At 42.9% G+C, this 25,818-nt stretch overlaps 1 protein-coding gene across 1 annotated transcript in view; it reads left to right on the top strand.

Moving 5' to 3' along the window:
• RBM28 (RNA binding motif protein 28) overlaps positions 1–22,086 on the top strand; it is a 34,708-nt gene extending 12,622 nt beyond the window's left edge. The window contains exons 10-19 of the mRNA XM_047695244.1: positions 484–593; positions 3,964–4,037; positions 4,995–5,130; positions 6,128–6,192; positions 8,459–8,617; positions 11,756–11,905; positions 12,220–12,294; positions 14,792–15,054; positions 15,671–15,770; positions 18,711–22,086. Of these exons, the coding sequence (XP_047551200.1) occupies positions 484–593; positions 3,964–4,037; positions 4,995–5,130; positions 6,128–6,192; positions 8,459–8,617; positions 11,756–11,905; positions 12,220–12,294; positions 14,792–15,054; positions 15,671–15,770; positions 18,711–18,845 (1,267 nt within the window). The 3' untranslated portion in view covers positions 18,846–22,086. The remainder of the gene's footprint in view (positions 1–483; positions 594–3,963; positions 4,038–4,994; positions 5,131–6,127; positions 6,193–8,458; positions 8,618–11,755; positions 11,906–12,219; positions 12,295–14,791; positions 15,055–15,670; positions 15,771–18,710) is intronic.
• The last annotated feature ends 3,732 nt before the right edge of the window (positions 22,087–25,818 follow it).

Below are 25,818 nucleotides of genomic sequence, written 5' to 3'. Positions count from 1 at the left end.
TTTTTTTTCCTTCTCAAGGCATAATCTGTATTCTGTAAATTGCATTAATCTAAATGTACAGCTGTGTACATTTGTACAGTGAAATTTTTCATGCATATATATCCATGTAACCACCACCCAGATCAAGATATAGGACATTTTCAAGATTTCCGCTTCCCAGAAGTTTTCTTTGGGTGGGCTACTGCTATTTTGAAATAAATCTGCATCAACTACTTCTGGCCTTTGTGTATGTTCAAGTTTTAAATTCCTGAGGGAGAGAATCTGATTGACATAGAAAGGCCAATCAATTATGGCCGAGATGCAGAGTCACATATTAGAGGTTGGGCCACTGGGGACCTCCCCTATGTATTGGTGCTATTCCTGAACCATAGGGTGGTCATGAGCAAGAGTACCACTCAATTTGGTGTCTTACTCACCTTGTACTAGAACACAGGATCTCACTTTAGTAATTGACCTTTCTTGTGACTTGACTATCTTCCATAGAAACCTGTCTTTTGACTCAGAGGAAGAAGAACTCGGGGAGCTCCTCCAGCAATTTGGAGATCTTAAATATGTCCGTATTGTCTTGCATCCAGACACAGAGCATTCTAAAGGTACTTAAAATTGTCAGCTTGTCAGGCCCTAAAAAGGTAGAGACTGCTGCCATGGACAGACCATAATGTGTGCCATTGTGAGGGGCCTACAGTCCATCTAGCCCAGGTTTCTGTGGTCCGTAGCACCAAGGACATTCTGAGGTTGTCTTCCAAGATATCAAACTCAGCATCTTTAATGGTGCTGCCAGCCACAATTTTGTCTAAGCTTTTTAAGCCCTTGCTTATTTACTTTAGGGTAATGAATTCCATTTGTTGTTCTCCTTTGAATTTCAAATGTGATAGCATCTCATGGGTATTAATCATTCCACATTGCTTGAAATTACTGGGATCTTTTTCAGTTGCTTTTGTTAGAGATGGAAGCTAACAGAAATTTTGTTGCAATGGCAACAGTCAGAAGGAAAGCTGTATATAGCAGGACTGCTGCCTTAGATTTTTCTCCCTAAAGCTATTTCTTTTGAACTTTCAAGGATCGGCCCCAGTTCATTCTAGAGTACTGTTGTTAGGGGAGCAACATCTTTTCAGTCTATTCATAATCTTTGATTTCATCAACTGCAGTCATTCTCCTAAAGCAGTGAATTCTTAATTCATTCTGGTTCTTGCTTCCTTTGAAATCTAGCAAAAGCTGTGAACCCTCTCTCTCTCCAGAAAAATGCCACTCCTGAGGGTTTGTGGGCTTTCTGGAATCTATTCAAGGGGTAAGAACCTCTGTTCTAAACCTTACTTTCCAAATTGATGAGACCTGATCATTTTTGGTTTTCCCTTAACCAAAAAGATATAAGTAGGGCAGGATGATGGAAAGAAAGATGAACTGCTTCCTGGAGATTAGGGATCTAATTGTAGCTGAGCCATAGACCAGCTGGGTGATTTTGGCAAAGTGTTTAACCACTGCAGGCTTCAGTTTCTTATCTGTAAAATGAGTAGGTTCAACTAGAGTAATCACTTAATGTGTCTTTAGCTCTAATACTCAGCTATACCTCTTGGACCTTCTCCATTTCCAGTATGTTTTTGGAATTGGAAACTAGAATTGCATAGGATGTTCCTAGTACTGTAGGATATTGCATTACTTTGATATCTTTTGTTTCTTTTTGAGTGCAGTAGTCTGTTGGGTTGGTATTTTCAAAGTATAGTCAATAGCTGACTTGCTCAGTCTCTTTTGATCTATTAATGTTAGGTGAGAGTTAATGATCTTAATAAGTATAGTTTTCATTGTTATTATTTTTTTAAGATTTTATTTATTTGTCAGAGAGAGAGTGAGCACAAGCAGGGGGAGCAGCACACAGAGGGAGAAGCACTTTCCCTGCTGAGCAAGGAGCCTGATGTGGGACTTGATCACAGAATCATGACCTGAGCTGAAGGCAGGTGCTTAATGGACAGAGCCACCCAGGCATCCTGCATTTTTTTTTTTAAATACATTGTGTGGTTTTTTTTTTTCTTTTTTGAAGATTTTATTTATTTATTTATTTATTTATTTATTTATTTGTCAGAGAGAGAAAGAGAGAGCAATCACAAGCAGGGGGAACAGCAGACAGGGAGAAGCAGGTTCTCTACTGAGCAAGGAGCCTGATGAGGGACTTGATCCCAGGATCCTGGGATCATGACCGGAGCTGAGGCAGAGGCTTAACCAACTGAGCCACCCACGTGTCCAAAATAATTGTCTTTTTCTAGCTTTTATTAAATTTTTTTGCCTACTCACAAAACCTTGGCCACCTCCTACCAATATCCAATGTCAGCATGCCATTTCGCTGTGTAGGAGAGCGAAAAATTATTTGTAGACTTTTAGGGAAGTGTTAAGACAAACCCAGTACTGACCTAGGAATTTCCAGTGTTAAAATTCTTACCATTCAGAGAGAAGTACCCATTTTCTTCATATTGGATGAATAAGCTGATCTGTCAATTAGAACATATTTCTCCCATCTTCCTTCCTTCCTTTCTTTCTTTCTGTATTGTTTGTTTCTTCCTATTGAGTATCTCTTTTTTTTTTTTAATATTTTATTTATTTATTTGACAGAAATCACAAGTAGGCAGAGAGGCAGGCAGAGAGAGAGGAGGAAGCAGGCTCCCTGCTGAGCAGAAAGCCCGATGTGGGGCTTGAACCCAGGACCTGGGATCATGACCTGAGCCGAAGGCAGCGGCTTAACCCACTGAGCCACCCAGGCGCCCCCCTATTGAGTATCTCTTAATGCCAGACACTATGGTAGATGCTAACAGCCTAGAAACATAGCTCTTACTCCTAAGGCATTTCTTCTGTTTGAGAAGATGGCACATGACCAACACTGTAAAAGAGAGATGTGATTGGAGGCCCAGTGGATGGGGCACTTGGCCTTGCCTGGAGGAGTCAGGAAACACCTCACCTAGATGGTGACTCCTGGGTTGGCCTGCCATGTGTGTTGTCTCCGTCTGCTGCCATTCATTCTTGTAGAGGGCAAAAAATCAATCAATGCCCCAGTAACTCTAGGAAGGATGATTTTTTTTCATATATGAGGGAATATTTAAATTTGTATAAAGGAATACTTGTAAAATATTATGAAACTTGTATTTCTTTTTTGGAGCCTACTATGAGGTGAACTTTTTTCCTTTGCTGACAAAAACTGCTTTTTATCAATATTAGAAATTAGGATGGATTGGGGCGCCTGGGTGGCTCAGTGGGTTAAGCCGCTGCCTTCAGCTCAGGTCATGATCCCAGGGTCCTGGGATCGAGCCCCACATCGGGCTCTCTGCTCAGCAGGGAGCCTGCTTCCTCCTCTCTCTGACTGTCTCTCTGCCTGCTTGTAATCTCTGTCTGTCAAATAAATAAATAAAATCTTTAAAAAAAAAAAAAAAAAGAAATTAGGATGGATTGATTGACTTTGCATTTAACCAGTGATAGGTTAGCCTGTGCAAATTTGAGGGTATGAGTCAAGAATTGAGCTTATGGCTTTCTGGTTCACTGCTGTATTCATGTGATAGAGGCCAGTCTACCCATGTCTGATGTCTCCCAGGTGGCTTTGATGACAGTGAGATTCTGTAATTAATTTCAGGTTAAGTGGTTCCTGCCTCATTTTTTAGTCCTCTAAAAAGCAAGCCAGTAAATAATGCTGATTTAAGTGGAATTTCTCTACCATATCCTGTGGCTTTTTCTTACTAAGGAGAGCAATGGTGAGACTAAAGTTCTAAGAAGCATTAGAAAAGATGAAGTAATAATAAAATTTCATTGTAAGCATGTGTCCTAGCTATCTTTGAACCTTCAGTGCCTGGCACAGTGCCTGTCTCCTAGCACCTGGCTGTGCCCCCTTCCACCCTGTGTCAGGCTGCCACCATTTGTAGCATCATCTTTGGCATCCTGGTGGGCCGTGAGAGTTTGGCATCTCACTTAATTTGTTTCTCCATGCAGGTTGTGCGTTTGCCCGGTTCATGACTCAAGCAGCAGCTCAGAAATGCCTTGAAGCTGCTTCTCCAGAGACTGAGGTAAAGAGGACATTTCTTTTACCCCATAACTTAGGGCATAGTGGCTCCGAAGGCCGGCATCTGCTTTTTATACCCAGATTTGTCAATAATATCATAGTAATAAAGCTGACACTTACTGAGCAGTTGGTGTGTGTTAGGCACTCAGCTTTACCTGTACTACCTTATTTAATCCTTACATCAGTTCTACAGGAGTATGTAAGGTAATTACAATTATTATACCTACTGGAGTGCTTGGGTGGTTTAATCGGTTAAGGGTCTGACTCTTAACTTCAGCTCAGGTCTCCATCTCCAGGGTTGTGAGTTCAAACCCCATGTTGGGCCCCACGGTGGGCATGGAGTATACTTAAAAAAAAAAAAAAAGATCAATTTTTATACTCATTTTATAAGTGAGGAAGCAGGTATAATAAAGTGTCTAATGTTTATTAAGCACTGTCTGTATGCCAGCCTCCATCATAGGCTGATAACATGAAAGGTTGGGACAGGAAAGGATTAAGGTCATCTATAAAGTGGAGTAAATGGGAGAAAATGTGTGGGTGATGGATTTTTCTGTGTATTCTAAAACCAAGTATATATTGTTTTGATATAAGTTATCCTGTATTGCCATTATCTCTTATATTCTCTTAAGTAGAATTAATACTACCATGTCATTAGCTTTCTTTAGAATTTTTAAAAATTGGCTATATATGGTTTTCCTTATTTGGGCTTACTTTGGGCCTATTCAACTCCCATAAAATAAATTACTACTAATTGCCCTCAGTATACATGTGGCCTTTTGCACAGCTCTGCTAGGTATTAGGCTTAGTGTCCATTTGTAGCTGTCTGGGCTAAAACATCCTATGGGTTGGGCTCCGTAGCATAATTGGGATTTGCTGTTTTCCCTTTCCTTGGCATTCCTTGTCAGGTGCTTAGTCTCTACTCATTATGAATTTTAAGAGAGAAGGTTGCAATCTGTTACAGGGTGGTGGGCTTAAACTGGATGGCCGGCAGCTCAGGGTCGACTTGGCAGTGACCCGTGATGAGGCTGCAAAGCTCCAGACAAAGAAGGTGAAGAAGCCAACTGGAACCCGGAACCTCTACCTGGCCCGAGAGGGCTGTGAGTAGTGGAAGGGAGATGTGAACCAAGCTTCGGGGTGGCGGGCACTGTGCTATGACTGTGACCAGTAATAGTATGTCTGGGGGCATGTTTCAGATTCAAAACCCACATGTCCTCGTCAACAGCGTTACATTATTATTCCACTTGAGCAGATGGGGCTTTCTGTTAGGAAGCCTTCACTCAGTTTGTGAATTAACCAGTCCTATTCTCCTTTCTGCCTGCTTGCCTTGAGACCTTTAGATTAGAGGATTAGCAGGGCAAAGAGGGAGGAAAAGCTCAAATTACCTTCACTTCTTGTCAAGATTCTTGATAGTTTTTCTGAAGGAGTTGAAAATTATGACTAAAATTACTCTTTTGAATTATTCATAGATTTAAAATGTGCACCCAGTACCTTTCCCTTAATGTCAGAAAGATAATTAGAAATTAGCTTCAATTAAAAAAAAAACCAGAAGATTCCCTTTCTCTAGGTCCTATGGTATTTGTCAGCCTACCTGTTGCACAGCTGCACAGCCCGGACTAGTGATGCAAGGCCTTTTAGCTGTTGGTTCTAGGCCTCTGTATGGCCAGGTGGCTGTTTTCAGGTTGGCTTAACTCACTGCTTAGAACTGACCCCAAGTACATGAAGAACAGTAAAATTCTAAGGGCAGGTTATAAGTGGAGCATTTTTGTATCCCAAATACCTAAAATGTACTTGTTTTCAGAACTTCCTCTAGGCCTTTCCATCGGATGTTGGGCATACACATGGAGCTTTGTGAGAGGAGGGAAGGAGAAGAAGAACAAATTCACAAAATGTTCAGTTTTAGTCCTTGAGAGCAGCACAGAGCTGAGAACTTAGCCCTGTAGCCTATTTCTGGACCTACCCAAATGCCACTATGTCCTGGCCAGCATAGTCCTCTGGGCCCTGTACAAAGAGCTTGCATCATTCAAATCACATTCCTCTTGTTGCTCAGTGAAAATTCCCTTGCTGATGTCTTGGCCTTTTTCCCTCTTTTTGCAGTGATTCGTGCTGGGACTAAGGCTGCCGAGGGTGTGAGTGCTGCTGATATGGCCAAAAGAGAACGGGTGGGTAGATTAGGCACCAGCCTTCAGGTTCTGCATGACTTACTATAAATCAATATGTAATGACTATTGAATGGTGGAGGTGCCTGTCAGAGAGCCAAGCATCACAGACCCTGCTTGCTTGCAGTCTTGTTAGAGGGAAGCATATGGGTGAAACAGCAAATAACCCAACACTGTACATCATATAATGTGAGCGTTGTATGCCATTAAAAGGACTGGATCTTATTCTTTAATTTCCCAGTGCTCAGCAGTAAATGTTTGCCAAATAGTATGCTTCTACAAAATAGAATAGACACTTAGAGGCTAAGGCTACATATAATTAGATGTCAGTGTAAAGGCAGAATGACCTAAGAGAGGAAGATCAGAATGGGCTGGAGTTAGTAGGGAAGGAGGTAGATGTGGGTCTTAGAAGGAAGAGTTAAGATGTCCTTTTTTGGTAGGGAGTTATGTCCAGATTATAAAATCATCTTAGGAAGATTCCATATCATGGGAGTTCCCCCTGATAACTGATACTGAGTTTCTTTGCTGCTGAGTTTTTCATTTCCAGTAATTTTTAACTTTTACCCAAGTAGCGTACTTTCAAATAGCTAAGCCATCCTAGAATGATAAAGAGGCACGATCATTAAGAGAATGAGCTTTGGAACTTGAAGGTACAGAAGATGAAGAACAGAGATGAGAATGTAGACACCAAGAGTCAGTGTGTTTTTCCTTTGTACAGTTTCTAGTCTCGTGTTCACAACTGTTTTTGTTAGTGAGCATCTGGAATTCATGGTATTTAGAGGGTATTGTTTGCCCTTTTCTGATCATGGTAGGATAGTGAAACATCTAATTTTCCCTTAGAACAAATTTTTCTAGCAAAAAGCTCCGTAAATTATATGCATTATAATTCACAGCAGGCGCAGCTTTTCCTGGGAGAAGAATCATACTGTTGAACTCAGGTGTGAGAGCCTCTTTAAATAACCCTTTAATACTCACTTTCAGAGTATCTTTATTTTGTAATTTGTTAGCACCTTTACCAATTAAGAACAGCAGAAACAAGACTTGGTAAAAGAAAAAATTTAATTTAAAACTCTTTTTCTAATAACCTGATTTTAAAAAAACATACCAGGAGAAGAATGTTATCCTCTTACTTTAGCAAACGTTGCCCTGGAACTGTGCAGCATAGTTGAGTCCAATGTTCTAGAAGCAAAATTCATTTCTGTGGTCATGGACATACTTTTGCCTCAAGGTGGCAGAGTTGAGATAGAATTCTATCAAGTATTTAAATAAATTCCATTTCCTTTTGGAAAGACTAGATAATTAGCTTGAGTTGGGGGCAGATAAGGACTGGGCATAGATGGTAATCACAGTATTATTTATTATTTGCTTTGGGCTGTGTTTCGAGTTTGGGATTTTTTTGTATATTCCCTCATTTCAGCCACACATCAGTGCTGAGAGATGGGTATTTTGACCTGCGGTTCTACTTTGTAGAGGGGAAAAACTGAGCCTTAAAAAATTTCATATAACTTCTCCAGTTAGGGATGGATTTCCAATTTAGTCTGAATTCTAGAGTCCCCCCATCTTGCCTCTCTGAACCTTTCCTAATCTAGCCATCATAAGACTGTAGGTGGGTGATTTCCCTTCTTTTATCTATATGTGTTGTTGGATGGGGAGTGGTGGTCACAGTTCTTTCCTTTTGGAGAATTATGAACCTGCATTTTTAAAGGGTGGGTTGTATTGTTAACAATTTGGTGGGTTGTATTGTTAACAGTTTGGTGGGTTGTATTGTTAACAATTTGGTGGGTTGTATTGTTAACAATTTGGTGGGTTGTATTGTTAACAGTTTGGTGGGTTGTATTGTTAACAATTTGGTGGGTTGTATTGTTAACAGTTTGGTGGGTTGTATTGTTAACAGTTTGGTGGGTTGTATTGTTAACAGTTTGGTGGGTTGTATTGTTAGCAGTTTGGTGGGTTGTATTGTTAGCAGTTTGGTGGGTTGTATTGTTAACAGTTTGGTGGGTTGTATTGTTAACAGTTTGGTGGGTTGTATTGTTAACAGTTTGGTGGGTTGTATTGTTAACAGTTTGGTGGGTTGTATTGTTAACAGTTTGGTGGGTTGTATTGTTAACAGTTTGGTGGGTTGTATTGTTACAGTTTGGTGGGTTGTATTGTTAACAGTTTGGTGGGTTGTATTGTTAACAATTTGGTGGGTTGTATTGTTAACAGTTTGGTGGGTTGTATTGTTAACAGTTTGGTGGGTTGTATTGTTAACAGTTTGCTGTTCTTTCAGTTTGAGCTGCTGAAGCATCAGAAACTCAAGGACCAGAATATCTTTGTCTCCCCGACCAGGCTGTGCCTGCACAACCTCCCAAAGAGTGTGGATGACAAAGAGCTCAGAAAACTGCTGCTGAGTGCCACCCGAGGGGAGAAGGGGGTGCGCCTCAAGGAGGTGAGATGGGCCCTGCCCACTCCAAAGTTTGATTCTCATTGTGGGTCAGACTGAGCAGTTCAGACTGTGCTGCTAGCAGACTGACAGTTTCTTTTGCGTGCGTTGTTGACAGATGAGGCTGGGTTTGGCAGTTTTCATGTGTTTGTTTTCTCTTCTTAAAACTGCCTTTCACACGCATTGTTCAAATTGCAGCAGAATGTGAGGAAGTGTCTGCCCTCATGAATTAATTTGAATGCTTGCTGTGTGCTCAGCATCATAGCAGGTGCTGTAATGTTAATTTTCTCACAGAGAAAATACTCTGCGTATTTTGCTCTTTAGAAGGACATTTTAGTGCCATTTAGGCTCTTACTGTATGAAAGTGCTGTGTGGCAAGCACAGAGAGCCATGGGGGTCTTGGACAGTTGTATTAGACAAACATTGGATTCATACCAAGTCTCTGAGTACAAAGACTTCCCTGCCCCCCCACTGCAAGCCTTTGTCATGGCACTTACTGTTACACCGTCCTGTCATTGTCTGCCGGTCATTTCTTCCAACTACACTGAGCTCTTTGAGAGCAGGTAGGACATTGCTCCCAGTTCTTGGCAGAGTACTTGGAACATAGTAATCTCGATCTGTATTTACTGAGTAAGTAACACAGGCAGTATTATATCTACTTTTCTCTGATTTGTGACTAGAAACTGTTTTCTTAATCCTGGAAAACCTCTTCAAAATGTATGGCATTAGTATTTGGGGAATTACATGAGAGAATGTGAACATATCGGCACATATCTGACACCACTCTTAGTAAAACTGTTCAAAGTGTTACTGGCGTAGAGGTCAGTTGTGTAATTTCTCATATCAGCATCCACAATACTTAGTAAGTGCCGATACACATTGAAAACCTGTCATCAGAAAGGGAAATTTTTTTTTAAGATTTTATGTATTTGTTTGTGAGCAAGAGCAAGCAAGAGGGCACAAGTGGGGAGCAGCAGAGGGAGACAGAGGGAGAAGCGGTTTCCCTGCTAAGTAGGGAGCCCAATGAGGGGCTCAATCCCAGGACCCTGGCATCATGACCTGAGCCAAAGGCAGAGGCTTAATCCACTGAGCCACCCAGTTAGGGGAATTTATGTGTTTTACAATATTTGTGTTGTATTGAATTTTCTCTTTACTTTTTAAAAAACTCCCACTATTGTCATTTTAAGGGGACTGACTTTCTTTCCTTCCTCTCTTCTTTCCTTCTTTCTATCCCTCCTTCCCTTCCTTCCTTTTATTTATTTATTTATTTGAGCAAGAAAGAGAATGAGATTGAGCATGAGAGGGGAGAATGTCAGAGGGAGAAGCAGACTCCCCGCTGAGCAGGGAGCCCCATGCAGGATTCAGTCCTGGGACTCCGGGATCATGACCCCAGCCGAAGGCAGTCACTCAACCAGCTGAGTCACCCAGGCGCCCTCTTTTTTTTTTTTTTTTTTTTTTTTTAAAGATTTATTTATTTATTTGGGAGGAAGAGCATAAGCAGGAGGGGCAGAAGGAATGGGAGAATGGGAATCTGAAGCAGACGCTACACTGAGCATGGAGCCTCATGCAGGGCTCAGTCTCACTATCCTGAGATCATGACTTGAGCCAGAACCAAGAGTTGGATGCTTGGGGCGCCTGGGTGGCTCAGTGGGTTAAGCCTCTGCCTTCGGCTCAGGTCATGATCTCAGGGTCCTGGGATCGAGCCCTGAGTCGGGCTCTCTGCTCAGCGGGAAGCCTGCTTCCTCCTCTCTCTCTGCCTGTCTCTCTGCCTACTTGTGATCTCTGTCAAGTAAATAAATAAAATCTTTAAAAAAAAAAAAAACAGAGTTGGATGCTTATCCAACTACACCACCCTAGCGCCCCTTGAATTTTCTCTTTAATTCTTTAATATGTGTAGATATGGGATCTCAGCAAGATGGTAAACTTCTTGAGAACAGGAACCTCATGTTCAGCTTTTTTGTAACTTCCCCATAGTACATGGCACAGTTGTAGGGACAGCATAGGTACTAGAAGTATCTAGAAGTAGGTACTAGCAGCATCCATGTATCCTAATATCTAGATGTCTCTATTACATCAGAACTATGGCTTTCAGGAGTAATGGCATGTAAACAATCAGTTTTTCCAAGATATGCTACTATAGTTTGGTATCCTTGATGCCCCAGGACGCCTATTACATTCCGCTTAAGGATTTAAGAAAAAAATCATGCCAGAGAAGATCTGAGCTCTGAGCAAAGCCAGCTGAAGCTTCTTCCTGTAATCCTGAGGCTATATGTTAGGCAGGCCCTTTCCCATGCCTGAATGTTTTTCTTAAAGATTCATTTATTTATTTGAGAAAGAGATAAGGGGCAGAGGGAGAGAAGCAGACTTCCTGCTAAGCAGGGAGCCTGATATGGGGCTCGATCTCATAACTCTGAGATCATGACCTGAGCTGAAATCAAGAGTCAGATGCTTAATTAACTGAGCCATCCATGCACCCCTAAATGTCTTTCTTGACTAAAGCCATCAGGCCTTCTTTTCCTTTCTTTCTTTCTTTTTTTTTTTTTTTAAAGATTTTCTTTATTTATTTGAGAGAGAGAGAGAGAAAGTGAGAGAGAGCATGAGAGGGGAGAAGGTCAGAGGGAGAAGCAGACTCCCCATGGAGCTGGGAGCCTGATGCAGAACTTGACCCCAGGACTCCGGAATCATGACCTGAGCTAAAGGCAGTCGCCCAACCAACTGAGCCACCCAGGCGCCCTTGTTTTCCTTCTTTAGTGATTTCCTTCCTGAGTGGCTTCTTCAGGGATGAGATCTATGGACAGCACTTCAGTCTCCATGTAACTTACATCATTTAAAGTACCATATACCTCTCAATTTGCATGTATTGTCCACAGTTGACTGTTAAAATGAGGGGGGGCTATTTTATTTACATGCTTATTTATAGGTTTTTCTTGATCTCTATAAACTCTTAGAAAGCCAGAAAGTATCTGTTTAATTGGTTTTGTGCTTTCAGTAGAGGTGTTCTAATAAGACCTTGGTAAGCGTGACTCCAGTGTGACCTTTGTGGCTGATCGGATGAGGGTTCTGTTCCATTCACCTGATTTCTCAGTGAGTCTGTTCGTGCTCTCATCCTTTAACCACAGCTTCTTTCTCTTGTTCTACTCTTAGTGTAGGGTGATGCGAGACCTCAAAGGAGCACTTGGGAAAGTGAAGGGTCAGTCCCTGGGCTATGCCTTTGCAGAGTTCCAGGAGCACGAGCATGCCCTGACAGCCCTACGCCACATCAACAACAACCCAGAGATCTTTGGGCCTCTGAAGGTGAGCCTCGGCTTGTGGGCACATCTGTTCCTCTGAGGGCCGTTTGCACAAAACCATCTCTCTCCTTTATGTCCCATGTCCTCCGACTTGCATGTGGTGGCAAAGAGTAGCCAGTTGGTGAAGGGAATAAGCAGTGATTCAGCTGATAAGATTAGAATGAATTGGAATCTAAATTGGATAGACTGTGGGCAGAATGGCCCCTTACCTTTAAGTAGAGTAAGTGAGCAGGAGAGGGGGCAGTGGTGGGGGACAGCTCAGCTCCTTGCACTCAGAAACTAAGACATCTAATGAATGATATTCTCTTTCTGACCCAGAGACCAATAGTGGAGTTCTCTTTGGAGGATCGAAGGAAACTTAAAATAAAGGAACTGAGGATTCAACGCAGCCTGGTACAGAACTGAAATGTTTTTCTGTTTTTGCTTGTTTTCTTAAAATTGTGGTCAAATACACATAACATAAAATTTATTATTTTTAAGTGTAGTTCACTTAAAACAATTTTTGTTCAGGCTATATTTAAACTCCTATTTTGTTTAATTTGTGGTTCTGCATCCTTGAAGTAGGTCTTTACCCCATTAGGTTGTTACCCTCTACTCTTAGTTCCCTAGAACTCTCCAGGCCATCTTCTCTGCTGGCCTTCCTTGTGATAGCTCTGCTGAGGGGAAAGGAAGGAGAGAGGAGAGTCAGGCTAATGTTATTAGCAGTGAACAATACCAGTACAGTGTTTTGTGACATACCTGTCAAAGGTAATGGCCCACATGAAAGTTTACATTGCTGTAGGTTTCAGCTGTCTCTGCCATGATTCTTCTTCTTAGATGTCTCCAGAAATGTGATGCCTGATAGTTTTAGTATTGTTTTTAATCTAGTGTGGTGTAAAGCAAAGAACGGGACCAGGAATACTCATGTTCAGACTCAGGCTGTACCCCTAAGTTCTGTGGCAAGTTAGTACCTCTCTCAGCTTCAGTTTAGTTTATAAAGTAAGATTACCAGTATCTGCCTCACATGACTGATAAGGATTAAATGGTCACAGTGCATGGTCAGCACACAATCAATACTCATTCTCTTACCCTTCTTGCCCTAGGACTTAGAAGGCCAGCATAATCTTGATACCGTAACTGCTATAGCTTTCATGGATAATGTTCCTGGATTCGCTTATATACCAAACATCTGCACTCTTCGTGGTGTGTACCATGGGCCTGGCCAATAGAAGAGCAGTTTCAGGAGTTGATACAGTGGTCCTGGACTTGAAAATATAGGATCTGGTTCTTGTTTGAGGCAGCTTTGTTGTCCTTACTGCCTTAAGCTGTTGCTTCAGAGTGATTCCGAAACTAGAGGTTTAAAAAATGATTCAGATGGCTTTATTTGTTGCTTATACTTGTGTACATATTACTCTGTGTGAAAGTGCCCCTTTCCCCTGACTCAAGGATACTTCTACCCAGTTTCTGTATTCAGATCAAATGTGCTTCCTCAAGTAGTGTTTTTACCACCTCTCTCAAAGGAGGTAAGACCTCATAACTTGTACTTTTCATGAATTTCCTTAAGGTCTTTAGTTTTTTTAAGGTTTTTAGTTTCACCCTATTTGTATGTGTCTAATCCGCCACCAGGCTGTGAGTCCTCAAAGGTAGACACCCTTTGTAGCCTTACCTTAGAAACTGAGACTGGCACTTTACAGGCATATAGTAGATCTTTGTTGTATCAATGATTACACTAATTTAATGTGGATCTTTTTCTTCTTCCACTACAGTGCAGCTAAATCTGTAACATACTTTATGTCTTCCTTCTTATAGCATCTTTTCCTAGTCTTCATTTCAATTTCAATTATTCCTTCTCTAGCATTCTTCCTTTTTTTTTTTTTTTTTTTAAAGATATTATTTATTTGACAGAAAGAAAGCAAGGGAGCACAAGCAGGGGGAGTCGCAGAGGGAGAGGGAGAAGCAGGCTCCTCGCTGAGCAAGAAAGCAGGCCTCAGGAACTCAGTCCCAGGACTCTGGGACCATAACCGGAGCTGAAGGCGGATACCGCCTGAGCCACCCAGGTGCCCTGCATTCTTCCTTTCTTTATGTAGATTCGAGTTTCTGACCTAGGTCATCTTCCTTCTCTGAAGAAATTCACTTAGCCTTTCTTGCAAGACAGGTCCCTTGGTGACAAATTCCTTTAATTTAGTTTGTCTGAGAAAGTCTTTATTTGTCCTTCATTTTTGAAGGTGATTACACTGGATACAGAATTCTAGGTTGGTGACTTCCCCAAAACTTTAAGTATTTCTCTGTTCTCTTCTTTCTTACATGGCTTTTAAGAGAAATTCAGTGTAATGTTATCTTTGTTCCTCTGTAGGTAAGGTATCCTTTATCTCACCCCCACCCCTTCTTTCCAGATCTTCATTTTGTCTTTGATTTCCTACAGTTTGGTATGATATGCCTGGGTGGAGAGGCTGTGGTATGTCTCCTGTTCGGTGTTTGCCTGAGCTTCTGCATCTGTGGTTTAGTATCTGCCACCAAGTTTGGCAAATTCTCACCCCTTATTACTTCGAATATTTCTTCTGTTCCTTTCTTTCTTCTCCCTCTGGGATTCCCATCACATGTTTAGTAATTGCCTCATGCTACTGGCTTTTCTTTTTGCTTTCTTCCTACTGGCTTTCAAGTCTTGGGCATGCATACACTTTCCCCTGTTCCTGTATATGGAAAGGGAAGTGGTGGTTTTGTGTCCCCCAACCTGGTAACCAGCTGTTACCACGTCAGGGCCTGTGAACTTGAATTCACTTCCCTGTAATTTGTACTCTACAGGGGAAGAATTCTCCTTTCACTAAGCTTGCGTAAAGCTCCTTTTCTGCTGAGTGTTTTCAGCAAATAAACCTCATCCGGAAACTAGATGGCAGTCTCTTGTTTTGTGCAGCAAAAAGTGAAATCCAAGCCTGCAGCTGGTGGGCCCCAGCAGGAACAACCAGCACTTGGAAAAGACCAGCAGTGGCAATGGAAAGCAGCTCAAAACCACACGCAGGAACAAACCAAGAGCCCCCTGGAGCAAAAGGGGAGGGTGCATCGGACCTCCTGGACAGGGTTCCAGACCAAGGCTGAAGTGGAGCAGGTGGAGCTGCCTGATGGAAAGAAGAGAAGAAAGGTCCTGGTGCTCCCCTCACACCGAGGCCCCAAAATTAGGTGAGATGCAGAGTGGCGGCATAGCACTGCGGTGGGCTTCTCCCAGGGTTTAGTTTTGCTCTACCCTTTTCCTCTTTGTGGCTTTTGTTTGGATGAAAGGTACATTTAGCACTCTGTCAGCCCCCCATAAAGGGTTAATGTGCAAGCATCTCCACACTGACAGAGCTGTGCTCTGGGAGCAGTTGGAGGCCCGAATAGGAATAGCCTGGGAGGAACTCCCAGGGTAGCTTTTGGGCCATTCTCCTCCTCTTCTGAAGAGCTGCCTCCCATCCGGAGGGCTGTCTCTGTCAGCTGAGGCCCTCTTACTTGAGCTTATCGTGCAGATCCTGTTTGAGGCGACGGATTAGTGCTATCAACAAAAGTCAATCTTTACAAAAATACTTGTTAAATAAATGATGGTTTTTGAGAATCCCTTGAGGTTTTAAGCCAAAATAAAAAGTATACACATGTTGAGCCTTAGGAAATTATGTTACAGTTTCCCCTTTTAGAATGACTTATCCTGGGCTTAGAAAGAGCCAGTGTAAGAAAAAGCATTTTATCTGGCGGTGGAGACAGCCTCGGAGGAGCGAGTTAGAGGGAGAGCTCAAAGTGACACTTACCTGACCTCTCATTTCAGGCTGCGGGACAAAGGCAAAGTGAAGTCTCTCCCTCCCAAAAAGCCAAAGCCCCAGATGAACCAGCAGAAACCAGAGAAGCAGACATTACCTCCCAAGCAGGTGAGTTCTATAGGGCATGAGGCTTTGGTACGGCAGGGCTCTGCCATGGCTGGTAGCCACTTTTGTGCTCTGATTAGTTAAGCAAAAAGAAAGGGCTTCTGGATTGCAACACCCTCTTTTAGAAGCTGTTGAGGTATGCAGTTCTAAAAGTGGAGAGAACCTGGGCGCCTGGCTGGCTTAGTCAGAAGAGCATGTGACTCTTGATCTTGAGGTCATGAGTTCGAGACCCATGTTGGATGTAAAAATTATTTTAAAAAAATAAATAAATAAACTTAAAAGGAAATGGGGGCACCTGGCTGGTGGAGCATGCAATTCTTGATCTTGGCATTGTAGTTCGAGGCCCATGTTGGGTGTAGAGATTATTTAAAAATAAAAATCTTAGGGGTGCCTGGGTGGCTCAGTCGGTTAAGCATCTAACTTTGATTTCAGTTCAGGTCTTGATCTCAGGGTTGTGAGTTCAAGCCCCACATTGGGCTCCACACTGGGCATGGAGCTTACTTAAAAAAATCTTAAATAAAATAGATAAGAAATAAGTAAATAAGTTATTAAGTAAGTAAATAAATAGATAAAATAAAAGTAGAAAGAACCTGCATATTACTTTCTTTACTTCAACAATTCTCTTATTTTACCTTTTCCTCAAGCATACTGCCCCCCTGCCCAGAGTATATTAAGGCAAACTCAGCTTCGCATGTAAATATGCCTTCTATGAAAATGAGGTGTATTGCTCAGAAAAAAACCTCAGAATGCATCTTCAACTGACTGGCCTTAAAAATATGTATATATTATGCCATTATCATACCTAATGAAATTAATAAGAAGCCCTTAATATCCTCTAATATGCAGCCCATATTAAAATGTCCCCAGTTGGGGCGCCTGGGTGGCTCAGTGGGTTAAGCCACTGCCTTCGGCTCAGGTCATGATCTCGGAGTCCTGGGATCGAGTCCCGCATCGGGCTGTTTGCTCAGCAGGGAGCCTGCTTCCTCCTCTCTTTCTGCCTGCCTCTCTGCCTGCCTGTGATCTCTCTCTGTCAAATAAATAAATAAAAAATCTTTAAAAAAATAAAATAAAATAAAATAAAATAAAATGTCCCCAGTTACCTCAAAAATATTCCTTTGTAGTTGGTTAGTACAAATTAAAATCCAGACAGATTCATACATTACATTTGGTTTTATATCTCTTAAGTCTTTTTTTTTCCCTATAAAACTCAGTCTTCCTCATCAGACCCCTTTTTCCCATACTGATAATTTGTTGAAGAAACTGAGTGATTTGCCCTTTAAAGTGTATTACATTTTCGGGTGCCTGGGTGGCTCAGGTCACGATCCTGGACTCCCACATTGGGCTCCCTGCTCCGAGGGGAGTCTTCTTCTCCCTCTGACCCTCCCCCTTCTCATGCTCTCTCTCATCACTCTCTCTCTCTCTCTCTCAAATAAATAAATAAAATCTTTAAAAAAAAAAAAAGAATGTATTACATTTTGAGTTTAGCTGCTTGCTGCATTGTGATCATTTAACCTGTTCCTGTGATACCCGGTATTGCCTATAAACTGTAGTTAGATGTACAGGCTCGATTAGATTCAAGTCCAGTTTTCTTTTACTTTTTGTAAAGATTTTATTTATTTTTAAATCATCTCTACACCCAGTGTGGGCCTTGAACTCATAACCCAGAGATCAAGAGTCGCATGCTCTACCAGCTGAGCCAGCCAGACGCCCCTCGAGTTCAGTTTTCTCGGCAAGTTTTTCACGGGTGGTGCTGGGTGCTTGCGGGTGCATCAGCATCCTAAGGCACGTAACGTCTGGTTGCCCCATTTTTAGTGATGTTCAGGTTCATGAGTAGATGTGTAGGCTTAGAGGTTGTCTGCCTCTCTCCCATTTGTGAAGTTCCCATCAGCCTCTCATTTAATGGTTTTAGCACCCACTGACAATTACTGTCTATATCCATGATTTCAATATGGGGTGCAGAATGGTGGTTTTCTAGCGTTTTGGTTTTGGGGCTTTCTTTCCCCCCCCAGTTCTTTTGCATTGTTTTGGTAGAATTCTAGAGAAAATAATCTTCCCTGGTCAACTATATGGTTACCATGATATAACCATTTGTATAGGAAAGGCAGGATAAATGCTTGATTTCATTTCTCTTTATCAGTTTTCAGAGTAATGAGTTGGTGCCCTACCACCTGCCTTTCGTGACCAGTAAGATCTTTCTCGTCTTAGAGATGCCCGAGTTTCTGTACACTTGATGTGTTGCCATCAAATGCAGCTATTATTTCTGTCCCATTTGGGCCAGCAGAAGGCCCTTCAGTTGGGTCCTGAGTCCTTCTGATATGACCCTCTCTTTGGTGGTGTCCTTGCTTTCTGGTAGAACCGATGTCCCAGCTCATCTCACATATTTCTTCCCTGGTCCTGGCATTAGCCATTTTTCCAAGCAGCCCTAGTTCTTTTTAGTAGAAAGTTGTGGTTTTACATTCTTGAACATTTGAGGTCAAGATTTCTTTTCCCCTTCCCTAGTTCCTTCTAAGTTTCAAGGGTAAAAGAAGCATTAGCTTCTCCTACTCAAGGAATCTGTGCCTCTGGGAAATCTGACCCACTCCGTACTGTCTTATAGAGCTCCGTCTCTGAAATCACATAAGCAGGATTCTCGTTGAGGGAAAGGGCCAGCAAGAAGGCGCAAACTCTGGGCTGACTCATGTGAGAAGATTCTCACAGGAGCGGTTGAGAGTGAGAGCTCTGTAGCTCCTGCACAGTGTTTTAGTGGGACCTTCTCTTAGGTGTTCCTGGTCTGGTTTCTTGCCAACGGATGGTTCATTTGGGTTTTTCTAAGGGTCACTCTCTGAATGTCCACCTCTTGTGGCTGACAGGATTTCTTATTTTCTTTCTTGGTTGGCATAAAGGCAAGGTGACATTCAGTGCTTGAAATTGATGATCTTGTTTTTCCTTACCTTTCATTTATAGGCCCTGAGGAAAAAAGCTAAGGGAAATAAGACCGAAATCCGCTTCAACCAGCTGGTCGAACAATACAAGCAGAAATTACTGGGACCTTCTAAAGGAGCACCTCTTGCAAAGAGGAGCAAATGGTTTGACAGTTGATGGTGGCAGCGGACTGGATAAGAAGCTGGATTCTTGGTCAAGCTCCCAGGTCGCCACCCTATAATGTTATTCTCTGAGGGAAGGACACCCGCCCCTTCTTCCCCAGGGCACTGCCACTTTGTTGGGAGGCCGCTTGGGCTGTGCACATTTGAACTTTGGGCCCCTCCTCAGTGCGTGATTAGTGAACCACAAAGAGAAATCTCAGAAAAACATCGATGCTTTTTGTGTATTTCCAAGTTACTGTGTGAATTGTGTCTGTAATTATTACCCATTCAGTCCTTTGTTTCTCAAATGGAAACAGTGGGAAAGAGGATTCTTGAGGGCTGAATTTTTAAGATGTGTATTTTGTTAAGTGTTTCCTTTAAATGAGGTATTTTTTGGCTTTTTGAATAAGAAACTTATTTCTCATTTCTAATAGATGTGAATCCTTTATTATTTATGAACATTGACATTCCTAACTCTAGTTCAGTTACATAGTTCTACATAATGCAGGAATTAAGTAAGAATGGAGAAAAATGATTTCCAACCTAATCTCAGAGAATGGGAGAGACTGGGAAAGTCATTGAGGGCAGTGGGTCCGGGCAGAGAGCAACCCCTAATAATTGCTAGCCAGATAAGTGGGTTATTATGAGCAGTTGACTAGAAATCGGTTTGCAGTGGCCCACTGTCAGTAGCCTCGCTGGTGATGACCCACATTTTCCCTCCTCAGGACTTAGCAGAGGTAGGAGTTGGTAGAGGAAGCAGTGAGCATTAGGCCTAGGCTCTAGGTTGTCCTGCCTTTACCTAATGGGTGGCCTTGAATCAGACGCAGACTCTCTCAGCCTTGGTTTTCTCATCTGTAGAGTAAGCAGTTGAACTAAAGGTTTTATCTGATCCATTTTGGCTATACTCTTTTTCTAATTCATTCATTCTAATTCATACTCTTTTTTTTAATCCTTTCTTTTTTTATCCTCAGAGAGGATAGAGATGACTCATTACTTCCCCAAATTTTGGAGGTATTGCAAAAGCTGGGAGGGATGGTGAGTAAATATTAGAGAGTCTAGATCCAAAAAACATCATGATAGCCTGAAGGGATGGGCTGAATCTGATAAAATGAAAACCACTGGGAGAAACATAAATTCCTTCACTTGGGTTCAAAAGCCCTGCAGGCACAAGTTCTGACTGGAGAGTTTGAGTTGAATGAATTCACATTCTGAAGCAACAATATGGCTGCCACACATGTAATGGATCATTAGCAGTAGAAATGGGACGTCTCCAGTGAGTGAGCTGCTGGTATTCTGGGTTGGCCATACTATACCTATGAGACAAATGTAATGACCAAGTTGGTGAAGGAGGTCAGAAAGAGAGATGGAACCACAATTGGTCATGAGTTGGTTGTTGTTGAAGCTGGTCATAGGTAAATGGAGATGTATTATACCGTTCTCTCTGCTTTTGTGGACATTTGAAATTTTCCATAATAAAAAGTTAGACTTTAGAAAGTCAAATGAGTAACTGAAAGAAACCGGTCTGACTTGCCTGAGAAGGGAATTTTTGGAGTGTTATTAGCTGTTGGTAGAGCACAGAAGGATATATGGAGGCAAATGAGTAAAAGTCACAAGGAATTGTGTTTTGGAAGAACTTCAGTGTCGCCATCAGAGGGGCATGAGTCCCATCTCTGGAACAGACCAAGTATAGTAAGTCCGGGATAGTGCCAGGGGGTTCCAGTGCCCAATGACTGGGCTAGAGGAGACCATAAGGATTGGTCAGCTGAGTAATGTTTGACCCCAGGATGACCTGAAGATGGGCTTTATGTCTCTACCCTAGTCCCTGAGGCCCCTTTCTAAGGCAGACGTCCTCATTCTCTCTGCAGTGTTCTGCAGCTACTTGGTCCTCATGAAGTCTGCCCCAGGCTGAGATGGTGTAGCTCCTGCATCAGGCAGTGCCCTCGGTTCTCTAGCCCCTGCCCCCTCTCCTGCTTGTCTCTATCTGTCTCCCTCTATTTCATTTTTGGCTTCCCAGCCCTTCCTTCAGTTCCTTTGACTCTACCACTTCAGAACCTTCGTGTTTGTTCCCTTCGCCTGGAGAAGTTTTCCCTCAGATCTTTTGCTTATCACTCAGCTCTCCACTGAGCTGTCACTCCTCCTAGAGCTCTTTCCTGGCCAAAGCAGAGCTCTTCTTCCCCTCCTCTCTATCCTGCCCCCATCACTGAGTCCTGTTACTGTGCTTATTTTCTAACGAGCGCTCAGTCTCTCTGAGAGTGTGTGTTTGTTCCCCCAGTTAGAATGTATGCTTTGTGAGAGGAACTTGATTTCTCATTGGTCCTGGAGGCACAGCACCTAGAGTTGAACCTGGCACATAGTAGGTAAGGAGTAAATATTTTTTGAATGAAAAAAAAAATGGGCAAAGGAAGAAACAATACCCAGTGGGTCAGAGAAAGAATTGGAAATATAGTCCAAAGTTCTTGACTCTGTAGTCCAAGCTGGTGCTATAATAAATGGTGCTTACTTGAGAACTGTTGCAACCCTAGGGCTATAGCTGTCGCGGTATCTTGGGAGGACCAATGAATGCTCAAAAATGCCCTAAATTGGTTAAAAATGGATAAAGGAGAGACCCTGAAAAGCCTTCCTTGGGCAAGAACCAAAGGACAGGGGCTGTATCTCCAGAGTTCTCTTGAGACAGTGTGACTTAGGAAGTTTGAAACATTCTTTTAGTAGCTTGGCCACACACCTGTCCTAGGAGGGTCTGTACACTGTGGAGGGAGCAAGATATATTATCAAGGTGTACACGGACTGACTCTCTACCACCTGCCTGTCAGCTAGTCTGTTTTCTCTTGGCCAACTCTGCTCACCAGATACTTTTTTTGGGGGGTTTACAAATATCTATAAATTAACATTCATATGTCTTAACATTTAGAATAGATAAAAATTGGTGTTCATTCAGATAGCTTTGCCATATTCTCTTAGATCCCGATGCTGCTTCTGATAGTGTTAGCAATCTAGCACAGTTAGTGCTCAGTGCTTTTAAAAAGTGATATGCAGATCAGTCATCCACTTTCTCAACAACCAGATTCCTTATATGGTATTGTCCTTGGGGACACCTTACAGGGGGGTTATCTGGGTAGCTCCATTTACCTTTTCCTTGGGAGTATTAATGTATGAGAGTTGTGCTTGCTTCTTCACTTCAGAGCCTAAAGTTTCATGAAATGGAATTTTCTGAATTGAACATGAAGATAGAGGTACAGACTGCTTAGTTAAAAAAACAACAATACCGGGGCGCCTGGGTGGCTCAGTGGGTTAAAGCCTCTGCCTTCGGCTCAGGTCATGATCCCAGGGTCCTGGGATCGAGCCCCGCATCGGACTCTCTGCTCGGCGGGGAGCCTGCTTCCTCCCCTCTCTCTCTCTGCCTGCCTCTCTGCCTACCTGTGATCTCTGTCAAATAAAAAAAAAAAAAATCTTAAAAAAAAAAAAAAAAAAAAACAATACCATTTCGTTAACATCCAAGACCAAATGCCTTCAGTCAGATAGTTAAGTTTCAGGAGCGTCTTCCTGCTTGGTGATGGTAGCCTGGCTCAGAAATCTTTCTTTTAGGGCGCCTGGGTGGCTCAGTGGTTAAAGCCTCTGCCTTCGGCTCAGGTCATGATCCCAGGGTCCTGGGATTGAGCCTCACATGAGGCTCTCTGCTCAGCAGGGAGCCTGCCTCCTCCTCCTCTCTCTTTCTGCCTGCCTCTCTGCCTACTTGTGATCTGTCTGTCAAATAAATAAAAATCTTTAAAAAAAAAAAACTTTCTTTTAAATATAGAGTCTTAAGATTGTGTGCTACTTCTTTGCTTTTTTTGGGGGGGCGGTCACTTGACAGTTTTGAGGACTCTGATCTAGGAGGTACAGTCCCTTCCTTTGCAGGTTAGCCTGCAACAGCATTATGCTTCACCTGTCTTGAAGTGAGATCTGTAAACTTCTGAGACTGAGTTAGGACATGTGAAATCATTCTTTGTTAAGTTTTTCATTTTAATTGTGTAGCTAACATACAGTGTTCTATTCGTTTTAGGTGTACAGTATAGCAATTCAGTAATTATATACATCACTGGTGCTAATCATGACAAGCACACTCCTTAATCCCCATCACCTCTCTCCCCCATTCCCCCACCTCCCCTCTGGTAAACCATCAGGTTGTTCTCTATAGTTAAGAGTCTGTTTCTTGGTTTGTCTCTCTTTTTTCCTTTGCTCATTTGCTTTGTTTCTTAAATTTACATACGAGTGAAATCATAAGCTATTTGTCTTTCTCTGACTGACTTATTTCACTTAGCATGACACTCTCTAGATCCATCCATGTCATTGCAAATGGCAAGATTTCATTCTTTCTTATGGCTGAAAATGAACTCATTTTTCAGAATACTTCCAAACATCTTGTGGTATGTTTTTGCCTTGAAAAGAGTTTTTCCACTGAAGCATTCAGAGCCTAGAACCTGAGGGCACCAGAGATCCCCTTCTCACCATTATTTGGCCTTCAGTAATCTGAGGAAGCAGGAGGTCAGATATGCCAGAGTGAGTGCTGACCATCCAGAATCTTCAGTCTTATGCCCTCTGATTGACCCAAGGAGCTAGTTCTCTGCTTCATATCCCTGTGACTCACTTTTTGAGACGTGATTGACAGGCATCTGCCAGGTCTGTCATAGAAGTAGCAGCTCTGCCCCACACAACTTGGTAAGTTCCTGAAACTTCTCCACTCCATCATGGCAATAGCTACATCGTCAAACTGTGGGATGCCCAAGATAAACTGGTATTTCAGTTTGTTTCAGATGACGTTCACCTGTACTTTCCCCCGCTCAACCCTAACCGCTCTTCCAGGGCCGGGAGGAGGTTGCTTCGTTTCTCTCAGGCTAGGTAGAGATGTGCAGACTTCCTTTGTCCAGGGTTGACCGGTGTAGAAGTTACCCACAGGCATTGTCTTATGTTGGTTCTCTAGTTCTTGTTCTGATGCCTCTTCCTTACCAGGAGTATCTGCAGAGTCTGAGACTGCTCATTGGTTGGGGTGCTGTTCAGTGGCCCAGCCATGGATGGGTCGTAGGTATCTCTGCAATTACTCTGGCTTCTGATTCTGAACAGGCATTTGGCTACAGACAGGCTCCCATGCTTGCGAAGGAATATACTGGGAGGAATGTGGGAGACACAAGACTGAGCCTGGTAACTAATCCTGAGAAGAAAACTCCAGAGTCACCAAACACCTTTGGATCCCCCACAGATGGAGCATCTCGATAGATGGATAATCTGGTTTTCCTTAGACTTGTCAGTGCTGCCCAGAGCCTGCCGCCATTTATCAGACGGAGGACTTCACTGCTGCAGAGTCATCCTGAATCTCTGTCACTGGCCATTTGACAGAAGGAAAATCCTTCCTGCCCTTGAGGGCAGGCACTATATTTCACACTTTCCTATGTACTCTGCAGTACGTGACAATGATTTACACATAGTAGGAGTTCATTTCATTCTGTTGAACTCACTGAAGGCCATCTGTTTCGAGGCTTAGCTGGGCTTACGGAGGACAACAGAGTTATTTCCTGAGTGAGGTCTGTGAAAGGGCCCCCAAATACAAAGTAACAGAAAAAGAATAATAAACAGCTAGTCACAGTCCCTTGAATACACCAGCTGGCCCCATTTTATTGTTCCTTGTCCATCCACCCTAATTCCTTGTCCAAAGTGAACACCTTTCCGCTGGTGTGCTATCTGGCATTCAAGTTCAGGCCAGATTTCTCCCTAGGGCCTTTGCCCAAAGCAGGGGACTGCAATCCCTCCCTCAGTCTCTGACACTTACTAGGTGGCAGCCATTGACAGAGCATATGGGACTGTGGCTGACCTGTCATTTCTTTAGGTCTTGCCTCCCCAAGGAGACTGTGAGCCACTGATGGCAAGAACTTGCTCCCTGTGATCCCAGCCCCAGGGCTTGGGACATGGCTGACCATTGGTTATGGAGGATGGTGAAGATGAGGGATATGCCAGACTGTCATCTGCTGCAGTGACCTCTTCCCAACCTGTCCTTTTGTTTTCTTTTTGCTCAGCCTCATTCCTTACAGTAGGTGCTCCATAAATGTCAGTTCCTTCCCCTCCTTTTCTCCTCCTCTTCTTCCCTGCACTGTTTTCTGGGCTTCAGTCCACCAGCATCTCCCCTCAGATGCTGCTTGGTCTGCCTTGTGGCTAGAACCCAACCCAACCCGGAGACCTGTCCCCTCTGCCTGAGGGACTCCTTCCCTCATGTGTAGGGCTGGATGTTAAAGGCTCTTTGTGCAAAAACCTAGCTGTAAGAAAGAGATTCTCAAATGTTTCCTCACTCTCAACCTCTCTCCATTTTCCCTCCTCTTCCTCTTTCATGGATGGACACTCCATTGTCTACATGTACTTTTCAACCAAAAGATACTCAGATGCTTTGATGCTTTGATGAGGTTTTCCCTTGGAGACTACTTCGGAAAAGATTCCATCTTTGTATTCTAGCCCACGTTGGGGAGGATCCTGTCATGGCACTTGGCACCTCAGATGAAGGGAGAGGTCCAGAACATTGTTCTTTTCCTATTTGCAATGAGAAGATAGAATTCTGGTGCACCCTTCTAATAAAATAACGTGGTATTGTGATTTACAGTAAGAAATACATATTTGGTCTTTGTTTCCTTGTCTCCGCACAGAGCTCCTAAAACCCTTGGAACTTCCTGTGAAGAGAGCAATAAAGGTGTCTTTTGTTAATGAGGTGATTTTGGGATGCCCCTAAGGATGGGGGCTGGTTGCGAGAACAGTTGACCATGTGATTAGAGGCTGGAGATTGAGTTCAGTCACCAGTGGCCAATGATTTAGTCACACTCAGGCCTACATGATGAAGCCTCCATAAAAACCCAAGGGTGGGTTTTGGAGAACCTCCAGGTTGGCGAACACGTGGAGATGGGGGGAGAGTAGAGTGCTCAGTGAGGGCAGGGAAGCTCTGCCCCTTTTCCCCAGACCTTACCCCATGCTTCTCT

This window comes from Lutra lutra, chromosome 11 (genome assembly GCF_902655055.1).
Source record: "Lutra lutra chromosome 11, mLutLut1.2, whole genome shotgun sequence".
Classification (NCBI taxonomy): Eukaryota; Metazoa; Chordata; class Mammalia; order Carnivora; family Mustelidae; genus Lutra; species Lutra lutra.
Note: the sequence above shows the minus strand (reverse complement) of the source record. Positions and strands in the feature narration are given on the sequence as shown.